Raw genomic sequence first — 11424 nt, forward strand, 5'->3', positions numbered from 1 at the left:
GTCCCGGGTCCTGGGTCTAGGTCTTAGCACGAGATCTATGGTAACAGATTATTTCCCATGGGAAATTCGCAAAAAAAGTAGTAGCCTATACAAATTAATAACACTTTAAGGGATTTCTTCGAAACGTACATACCTTTTACACACTTGGGTTAAACTATGTGTTTTTCGTTTACATCAAATCTAATCAATCTTTTCATTACCACAAGCCATCCAAGTAGTAAACATAAACGAGATAGTTCCTTAAGGGGAGCAAATTCATTCAATTTTTCCGGGGAAGTGAACAAATTTATTACTACTCATAATTGGCGTTTTTCCTGTCTGTGGATTTCTCTTTACGGTTTATGGTGTTTTTCTAATTAGTTTGGCAATTAGGACTCCGACGGCGCCACATTTTGACCACTAATGAAGACATGTGTTTATGGTTTTACAGTCAGCAGGTTCTCTGATGAATTAATAGGATTGTTAAAATTACGTGATTAAAGGTGTGGTAGTAAGCGTTGTGTGCGATATCTGTATGCAACATAAAAATTAAGAAAACATAAAAGGTTTTTGAGGTAATTTAATTTTGGTACAGTTTAGGGCGATGAAAAATGTATACTATGAACTACTGATTTACAACTAATTTTGGCCCTGGAGTTGAATGGAGCATAATTTTCTGGTTTGTAGTTAATATTCGCCTTCTATTTCGTTAAACACTATTTAAATGTTTGAATTAATGATAAAAGTAAATTCGTTCATTTAATTGAATAAAAAGGACATAGTTTTAAGTTTTTAGTCTTATAGTTTGTAATTAGACCTGACAGTAATTTAACGCACATTCTTTAAAATTCTCCAATGACCGAAGTAAAGAGAACTGGTCTCATTTTGACAGCATCTATGTTAAATTATTTAAAATAGAGTTGTTAATTCCCGAATCAACATAGATTAAATCATAAACCAACCAAAACAGGTAGACTTTTCACCCCGTTGTAAAATCTGGTGGGTTTTACCATTATTTTTGGGTTATATGATTTTGTAAATAGCTGGGTATGAAATAAATACATTTGCAAAATTTGATCAAAATTCATCCATAAACAAGCAAACTACAACAGTCTACTTATTCTCCCAAACATATAGGGATTTTAAATACACAGTTTTTCCCGTAACCTTTTTATTCTACAGCAACCTTCTATTTTGCAAAATTCCTTATTTCCTTAAAGCTATATAGCCAACTATAGTTGCAGTGAAATTTGTAATTTTTATATTTCAAGACCAAAACTTTCAAAACCCTTTATTGAAATAATTTTAAAAGTGTATACAGCCTTACGTTCATGTTTATGTATGTAAAACCTTTAACGAATGGTATTTTTGGCCTCTGGGGACATCAAAACGAAAAATTAAATCTTCCCTGGGTCTAAATCTCACGAGACCTACGGTAGCAGCTCAATCCCTATGGAATATTTGCTAAAAACTGTTTAATCTCCTCCACAGCTCTTTACACACCACAGATGTGCGTTAGAATCAAAGAGCACAGAATAGAAATAAAAGAATTGCCAAACTGTCCTCAGCCAGGACATGTTGATGTTGGCTTATGACCTGACGACTCCGACGACTTTGATTGTCTTTGACACACTGACTTTCTCACCTCTCCCCCCTTTCGTCATCTCCCAAATAATTGCAATTATATTCAGTGATAACTCTGATGACTAACGACCAATTCACACATAGTCCTAGGTATCTTCAGATGTTTCGTTCAATGTTTGTGAGAACATTTAGACAAGAAAATTCAAAACATTTCACAATGTCTGTGAACTACTTAAACCAAAGCACAATCTGTTGTAGTTTTTTGGACAGGATTTTGAAAATTTCAAGTCAAAAAGGGCATGCAGATAATACAAAAAACAAATAAAAACCAGCCTTGACAATGCAATAGATGGTGGTGTTCTTCTCGGATGTAAGTAAAAAAATATCCTTTAACAAACTATAAAGCGGCGGTTCTAGGACCTTGTCAGAAGGAAGGGATCCTCCCCATGGAAATTCGCTATTTTAAGCATTTTGGTGACTTTCCAAACTGATTTTCTAGTACTGTGTCAGAAACCCCCCGTTACGTTTTCAGGGAAAAAATCCATGTTTAAATTTCCAGTGTCCAAAGGGGCTTCCTTAGCTCCTGTAGCAACCCTCTTGAAACCGCCACTGCAAACCATCCATTAAAAAACAACTTATACAGCTCAGAACGATTAAAAATAACCAATTTATAAAAGAAAGTAAAAGAACATAACAAAGAACACATTTGTAAAACATAAGAAGAAACTAAACCTTGTACGCTTCCACGGTTAAAAGTATACCTCCAAAAATTGGTCTTACGGAGGCCACGAATTTTGAACTGGCAAAACTACTTGCAGACGTTTTGGACTTATTTCAGCGATCTAAAATTCAAAGAAGCTGCAATTGTATTTAGTAGTGATTGGATGGAATTTCCACTAAAGATTGGTGAGACGCATCTGAAAAGTAAGTCAGTATTTTTGTTTTCAAAGCCGCTGTTATTTCCCCAAGTCCAAAATTCACCAAAAACAAAAAAAAGAGCGTTAACTAATGTAACGTTTATTCTTTATGATCGGTTTAAAATATTGCCATACCTCACGTTGGGGTACCTCATCTTGAGGCCAAGTTTTCCTTAAAGGTCCTGCAGATAGGCTGTGCTCGTCTTGCGTAAGGTGTTGAATAAAACAGGCTGATGCTTATGCATCGCTTCAATCTCCAAGTCTTATGATATGTTTGTATTAGAGGTTGACTGACTCCAGACCTTTGTACGAAGCTTGGGGTCTTCGAGAGAATCTTTAAAAACCTTCACAGCCCGTTCAACTACTCTTTGAGTTTTCCAAGTACTTTAAATCCCTTTAATTGCATTTGTATGAGTTAAAAGTTGACTTGGGTGAATTAAAATATCTAGGTCTTTCAGATGACTGGAAAGGCTCAACCTCTGTCTAGTTGTTTGCAGTCTTCTGTTAACTTGATACCTGGGAAAATCCCAGACAATGACCAATTCATCAAGTCATGCCAGATAATAGAACAATCTTATACATTATGAAACGTATTTACACATTTTAATACCAATGTGTAATGTAATTCACTTCGTGTGCTTAAGTAGACGTATACTTTATACTCGCCTTTGGCTCGCTGGGGGCTCCGCCCCCAGGCCCCCTAGCTGTTAGTCGTCATTACTAGATAGTAGTATAGTTGTAACAAAGCAGTCAGTGAAACAGTCAATATTGCTTTATAACAAACCAATTTACGAATATATTTGAGGAGGCTGGCAATATCAATCTCAAACTTAAAGAACCCCTTATTATTTAGGGGTCTTTTGCTAAGGGCTCCGCCCCCAGGCCCCCTAGCTGTTAGTCGTCATTAGCAGATTAGGAAGGGGTGAGAGCCCATCACCAAGAAGCCGGGGAAATTTCAAGCCCGTAGCACACCTAGAAGTGGTCTAGAAAGCACTCTCCGCATTTCTAAATTCTTTGTGGGGTTGTAATAGCAAAAATCGATGTTTAAGTAATAACCGTTTCACGAATATATTCTAGTAGATTGATAAGTGGAGAATAGTAAAGTATTATATTAAGTAAATAGTTCATGGTAAATATTCATGTATATGTTTATAAAAATAGATGAAGTTATTTTTGTTTCCCTGTTAGTTAGCCACAAACTGTATGGCATATCCAGTTCTGCCACGGGGAGATCAGGAAACGTAGGAACCATATTAATTTACAATTATTTATATTACCAGTTGTAGTATTACAAGTAAAAAGATGATAGTAAATATTTATTAATGAAAATAGATCAAGTATTGTGGTCAAGTAAAATTTTGTATCAGATAAGTAGATTGATAAGTGAATAAGTTGATAATAGTAAAGTATTATACGAATCAAATAGATTATAGTAGATATGCATGTATGGATTGATAAGTTGAGAATAGTAATGTATTATTATTATTAAGTAAATAGTTTATAGTAAATATTCAAGTATATGTTTATGAAAATAGATTAAGTTATTTTTGTTTCCCTGTCAGTTAGCCACAAACTGTATGGCATATCCAGTTCCGACACGGGGAGGCCAGGAAACGTAGGAACCATATTAATTTACAATTATTTATATTAACAGTTATAGTATTTCAAGTAAAAAGATGTTAGTAAATATTTATAAATTTATTAATGAAAATAGATCAAGTAATGTTTGTTTCCCTGTCGGTTAGCCATAAAAACATTTTTACGAATATATTAGAAAGCCCTTTATACAAAAATTGTGGGTAAATTTGCGGTAAGTGAGTATGTTAGTATTTTTACAATTGAGTTTTTGGTCAAAGGAAGTAATAATATAAGGTGAGAAGGGTTCGTTATAGTGAAAATCGACATTAAAGTAATAACAATTTCAAGAATTGATTAGAGGAGATTGATAAGTTGATAATAGTAAAGCATAATATGAATGAAATTGATTATAGTAGATATTCAAGTATATAATTATAAAAATATATTAAGTAATGTTTGTTTCCCTGTCGGTTAGCCATAAACTTTATAGCATATCCAGTCCCGCCACGAGGAGGCCAGGAAACGTCGGAACCATATTTGCAATTATTTGAAAATGTACAAGTTAGTAAACTTTTGTATGAGATAAGTAAATTGATATTAATGTACATTGATAGGTTAATAAGTTGATAATAGTAAAGTATTATATGAATTAAATAAATTATTGTAGATATTCATGTATATATTTATGAAAATAGACCAAGTAATGTTTGTTTCCCTGTCGGTTAGCCATAAACTTTATGGCATATCCAGTTCCGCCACGAGGAGGCCAGGAAACGTCGGAACCATATTTACAATTGTTAACAAATGTACAAGCTAAGTTTTGTATAAGATAGGTAGATTGATAAGTGAATAAGTTGATAAAAGTAAAGTATTATATGAAGTAAATAGATTATAGTAGATATTCATGTATATATTTATGAAAATAGATCAAGTAATGTTTGTTTCCCTGTCGGTTAGCCATAAACTTTATGGCATATCCAGTTCCGCCACGAGGAGGCCAGGAAACGTCGGAACCATATTTACAATTATTTACAAATGTACAAGTTAGTAAACGTTACTAACTAGGTACCTAAAGAAATATAAACAAAAACTTAACTAAGTAAAAAAAAGAAGAAAAAAATATATACAACAACGGGGACTTTTGATAAGGCAGGCCCCCTATCGTACTGCCAAACTAAAATACTAAAAACACACGAAAAACGACTTATTTCAAAAAAAAAAACCAAAAGAAAATATATACAACAACCTACAGCTAAAGTCAAGTAAGGGAAAGTCAAGTCAGGGTTAGAGGAGGAGATCGTCATACACGATATTCTTCGCGTATGCGATTCCACCTTGGACACGGTCGGGACGGACAAGGACGACTATATGGTCTGGATGCCTGACTCTACTGAGCAGGACGTACAACTGACCATGGGTGAAACAGTCACTGCGAAGATCGACTCCGACGCGATCAATCGTCTGGCCCTGGCTTTTGTGGCCAGTCATGGAATATGCCAGCATGAGAGGAAACTGAAGACGGCGGACACGAAGCGGTGACCCCTCGACGAACGGGAAAACGAATTGAATCCGGGGAATACAAATCGGATCATGTTGTCCAGGGAGTCGCACTGTGATCAGACGAGGTCTTATTGCAGTCACGATCACTTTAGTGCCGTTTACGAGTCCGCTGTCAATGTTCAAGTTCCTCATGACGAGACACACGGAGCCAATCTTGAGTCGCAGGACATGGTCTGGTACACCCTTGCCAGTAGCTTGGTTCAACAAGTGAACGTCTACATCCATACCATCGTCGTTCTCCTTGTCGACGGAATCCGCACTCCTCAACTCATGAACGACGCCGTCCATCAGGTTGAGGACGGTGTTGTTGATCTGCTGGACATTGGCGTTCATGGTTGAAAGAATGGACCTGCCAGCAATTCTGTCAGTGTGGTGTAGGTCACAAGCAGGAAACACAAAATCGATCAAGTCGGGAAGGGATGTCACGTATTTCACACCGGACAGTGGGATCAGGGCAACAGAGTCACGGCCTTCCCCAAAAGGAACAGATGTAATTGTTCCATTGCCTACTTGGAGGAGGAAGTCAGAGTAGGCAGTGGACCCAGAAGTCCGGTGAGGAGTGGAGAGTGAAAAGATTTTGAAACTTGACCACAGAGATGACGCACACAGTGATACACAGGCAATGTCGGCCGGAGTACGAGCCTTGGCAACAACTGGTGCGATCTGACGGAAATCTCCGCAGCAGATAAAGATCTTATTCCCGAATGGCTCAGGTGAATTCATGAGATCACGCAGAGATCTGTCGATGATTTCAAAAATGTACCGGTGAGCCATCGGGGCCTCATCAAAAACTATGAGCTGTGCGGCTCTGATGAGTTCTGCCCGCTGAGATCCGTTGGTCAAGTTCCAATATCCAGTGCCATCGCCGAGATCAAGTGGTAGCCGAAACATGCTATGTGCTGTCGTGCCACCAGGCAGATTACCAGCGGCAATGCCGGAGCTAGCGACAGCAATAGCGACCTGGTTACGACTACGGACGTAAGCGAGGATTACGTGTATTAGGAAGGTCTTGCCGTAGCCTCCGGGTCCGTCAAGGAAAATCAATTTTGTTGATCGACGATCGACTTGGCCCTGTAGTAGAGACCGAACATAATCGAAGACCGCCCTCTGGTCGCGGGAAAGTTTAGGTTCCCACTCATCTACAAGTGATCTCTGACGATTTTCACCGTAGATGAGAAGTTCCCTACCCAGTTCGGTCGTGTCGTCGTCTACAATAGGGAGACCGTGATCGGCCAAGTAGGATCCCTGACGTCGAAGGCTTCGGTCGATCTCAATCAGAGCCAGCTTGTACGCAACCTCGTGATCAAGAGGATTCCGCTCCAAATGGTCTTCGCACAGTGCTTCACGGAAAGCATCCCACAAGAGGGCCGCAGGAGCTCCCATGTTACACAGAAGGACAAAGAAAGAGCGGAGCCTCGGACCGACCATGAATCGAGCTGCTTCCTTCAGGGCTTGGTGGTACTCGTCCTCGTCCTCAACCAAACCGAGGGTGCGCGCTACCTGTTGATATGTCGTGCAACCATCACCACCACGAGCAAGCAGGTCGGCGTATCCCCGGCACGGAATGACCATCAAAAGGAGCCTAAGAAAGTACTGCTCGCTTCTGTTTGGCGAGACCCAGAAGAGACGACAGATCTTTTGACCACGCTTTCTTGAGGTAAGGAAATGCTTGCCATCTGGATGGTCGTACACCTCAGCATTACTAGGGCGTTTGTTATGAATAACGTACTGCTCGAAAAAAGACTGGAAGGTTAAATCGTCGAATACCGAGTCAAGAGGCCTATTGAAATACAAGAGCAAGTCAGAGGTAGCTCCCGAAGTGGCGTGTGTCAAGTTGTTAGGGCGGAAGCACACAGTCTGTTTTCCCTCTAGGTGGACAGGGAGACAATCGACTGTGGGCTCAGACTTTGAGATGGGAAAGTCCAAGAGACGCCAGCATGCATCGCTGGCTCCCACCATACGCTTCGTGACGTAGTGCTCAACTTCATCGTCTTGTTTACTAAGAGGAGTAACTTTGACGTTCTGAAGCGAGCCACCCTTCATGAGGTATTTAAAGAGATACTTGATCACCCGACGAGTGGAAGCTACCTCCAAGTTGATGTGTGCCTCGTATTTAAGTAGTAATGCCGAGTTGTACGGCACGACCCAGCCGTCATGTACAGGAATCGATTTGTTTCTTGAAGTTATACTCCCCTCATTGCCATAATCACGTCGATATTTTACAAAACCCCTCTCGTCTACATGGGTTGATTCACAGGGAGGTTTGGGGAAAAATTTTGAACAGCTGCCTTTGGCAGTGTCCCAGCAAGGGAAGTCGGTCCTGTGATCCGTACCACAAGGGCCGTGGATCATGTGCCGCAGAACCAACGCCCTTAATCGGCCTCCTGCCTCCTCCGGAGATGGAATGTCAGCGCGGATGAGGGAGTCTATGTCCGAAGCCTGCACTGGTCCATCGCCATCGATTTTAAACACGATGTGGGCATGTGGAAGGCCCCGCATCTGCATCTCGATGACGTGGACTATGTAGATAGACCGACCGAACATAGCTCCGCTGCGCAAATCGCGGAGGAGTTCCAGCAGTTTGATATAAAAAACTCTGCAGGCCGTGCTGGGATCACTGCGACCGCTATTTCGAGGACAGGCTTTTTTGTTCTCCTCCCAAGTCGCACTATAAGTAAATGTGAGAAAAAATGTGGGGAAGCCGAGACGTGAGACCAATGCCATAGCATTCTCGTATCGAAGTTTCATGTATCTCGGCCCCCCGGTAAACGAACTTGGGAGGTAAACCTTGCCAGCCTGTACCCCACCCTCCCCCTGAACTGTCTCGTCATTGTTAATGTCATTGAGGACCTGACGTCCACCACGATTCGCCGCTTCAATCTCATCCAACGGCCCTATCCTCATGGCATTTTCAGCTGCCTTCGTCTGCGTGAACTTGATGTAGTTGAGCTTCTCGTCCTCGTATCTGGCATACATTTCGACCTGCCACGCTTGAGACAGTCGGCCGAAGTGTGAGAAACGAGGCTCAGACAGCAGAAGGCAACGGGAATAATCGTACTGGGACAATTTGTTGTTAAAATTGTCGCGGCGACCAATATGCCAGCCCAAAGTGCCTTGAGGATAGAGCAGAGGGTACTGGAAGGGTTCCATGAGAGGACTGAAAAGGTTGATAGAAGTGGGTCTTCCGGATCCAACTTTCCATACGGATAGCTTGCGGGGCTCGTAAACTGTCTCGTCGGTGCTTATGACAGCGTGCACCTCAACGCCTGTTTGCCTGTCGCCTAGAACGGGACCATGGGTAGATCTACTTGTCACTTGGAAATCCAAGTGAGCGTTCACAGCTGGCTCACTACCCAAACGCCGATAGTGAGCGACGTATGGATTCTGCTGTGACAGGTATCGATTGATAGAGTCAACAACGTCACCGTCAAGTGATCTACCCAAGGCAATGTTCCGCCGTTCTTCACCGTCGTCGATGTAAAGACGGGACCGGTTCACAAACTGAACGTCCCCAGCCTTAGTGGTAAACTTTTGACCAGGGTCGGACAGATTGTAGACCTGGTGGTACATTCTCCCTTCGATTTTAAAGAAAGCGAGACCACTGGGATGCCTGTACCCACCAGATACCTCTAAAGCACAGAACGCAAACAGGTCGTTGTAGGCACGAGCCCTATCGAGAAAACGCCGATCCGAATAGAAGGATTCGTCAAGAGGACTTAGATCAAGGACGTTGTATGCCCCTTGTCCACAACACCACTTCTTCCGACACTTTTCCTCCTCAAAAAGCCTAGCCCCACAGTAGGTACACATGAAGATTTCACTGTCCCAAAGACTAATTATTTTTAGACTAAACGCCGGAATATCGTCCAACAACTCCCCCTTCCAAGACCCCATTGGACCGTGTTGAGAAATATGCCGAGCAAGTGCAGCTGGCAAGTGACGAAGATCAGATATTATAGGATTTTTAAGACGGAAAACCTGGACCCTTCCAGCAGAAGCAGTGGGATGACGCAAGTCGTACTCTCGAACAGCCTTCCTGTGAACCTCAGGGTGATTTTGACTGTATCGATCAACAGCCTCCCTGTTCACCTCAGGATGGTCTTGAGAGTACTGTTTTTTTGTCTCTTTTATTAAATCAGGGTGCGTCTCCCTATATTTTTTCTTTGCCGCTTGCACTTGCTCTTCTTTCGTAGTGTCTAAAGTTTTTGGACGCCCTCGCTTGGCTTTTTTAGGTCTTCCAGGGCCTTTTTTACCCGCCAAGTTGGGATTTAATACTGTCTGGGAGGGAGAGTTTGGTAGTAAATCAACGTTAGGTTGGTCGGAGTGATCAATAGCAAACTTAAGTTTAGTGATACTATATTCTCCTCCGACGAACGCTGAGTTTACCAGTAACAGCGAGGCTAGAACACGAAAACTAACACACTGAAATAGTCTAGCCTTGTTTTTGTCCGCATCGATGTCTCTTCGACGGGCATCATTCACGGCGTGAGAATCGAAGAGATAGTACTGGTCTCTGTGACGCCAAAAAGCCACAGTAACCAATTGCCCCGTGAATAGATACCCGCCGTCTAGAGAATCGCCGGACATGGCGATTTCTAAGGCAGATGACAAAGAATTGACGGCCTCGTGAAGACCCTGCACACTAGCCGGGAACAACCCGTTGCACACGAACGAGATTTCCTCAACGGTAATCGAGGTACCTGCAATCTCGAAACGCCTGGCAAGTTCCTCGGGGAACAAGTACCTGTTAGCAACGTTATACTCACGGCGAGATTCCCGATACAAGCGGTCGCCGGCCGTGAGTATTTCGTCGATAGCATGAGTACTGAAACTCCCGCGGAACACTTGCCAAGCGAGAGCACAGGCCGAATTAGCCACACATTGAGCATTGCTACTGTCAGCGAATTTTGAATCCCCTTGGTGAAAGGATCCAGTAGCAATGCAAGAGAAATCCATGATAAATAGACCAAATAACAAAATCACGGAGAAAACCGAAAAATACAGTTAATTAGAAAAGCCCTAACTCCACAAGTGTAATCAAATGTGGTAGCAGAAATTAGAGCGAGAACTAGTGATGGGAACTATCCGATAGAAACAAACGATTCATCCGGTTGTTGCGCGCCAACCGATTCATCCGATGGTTACTTTAATATTCATCCGGATGAACTATCCATTCTATCACATGTGAATCAGCCGAGTCAACTATCTCATCTGTCTGTAAACCATCCGTTCCACGCTTTCATCCAATTGTAAAACTATCTGTCCCGCATTTTCATTCGTTTAAACTACGAATTAGTTATTTGACAACTGAAACTGTTCTTTAAATTATTGAATGGTGAAATGAATATTCGTTTGCACGATGAATTAATTTGTTTACCTTTTAATTATCCACACAGGGATATTAAATGGGTTATTTATTCATCCATTCTCAGGTGAATCATCTGCTCATGCTCAGCAGTCAGCACAACAGTAACTTAAATGCATTCGGGGATTTCGGGCAGATATATTAATTATTAATTACGTAGTTATTATGAATAATTTGTACAAACAGCCTTGATACCTTTTAGGTGTAAAATTATTACGTGAGTAATAAATATCGAAAGATGAAATAATTAAGTTTAGATAACCAAGCAACTTAAGAAATGGGAATTGTCTCCTTAGCAAATAACAAACCTTAAGCACGAATTAATTATTTATTTTAAATAATTTTAAACGTAAACAAATTTATTATAAAAATAAAACATAGAAGAGGGAAGTAATTTTCATAGTACATTTTAGTTCTTTAATCATGCAAAACAAATATTTT

General features: G+C 41.2%; 1 protein-coding gene across 1 annotated transcript; it reads right to left on the minus strand.

The window, feature by feature from the left end:
* Positions 1 to 5342: 5342 nt before the first annotated feature.
* Positions 5343 to 10574, minus strand: LOC129003158 (uncharacterized). The gene has a single exon (XM_054431420.1). It carries the CDS (start codon positions 10572 to 10574, stop codon positions 5343 to 5345), a length of 5232 nt encoding a protein of 1743 aa, XP_054287395.1.
* Positions 10575 to 11424: the final 850 nt, after the last annotated feature.

This window comes from Macrosteles quadrilineatus, unplaced genomic scaffold (genome assembly GCF_028750875.1).
Source record: "Macrosteles quadrilineatus isolate MER2022 unplaced genomic scaffold, UCM_ALF_1.0 Scaffold_1__1_contigs__length_201487025, whole genome shotgun sequence".
NCBI classification, from domain to species: Eukaryota; Metazoa; Arthropoda; class Insecta; order Hemiptera; family Cicadellidae; genus Macrosteles; species Macrosteles quadrilineatus.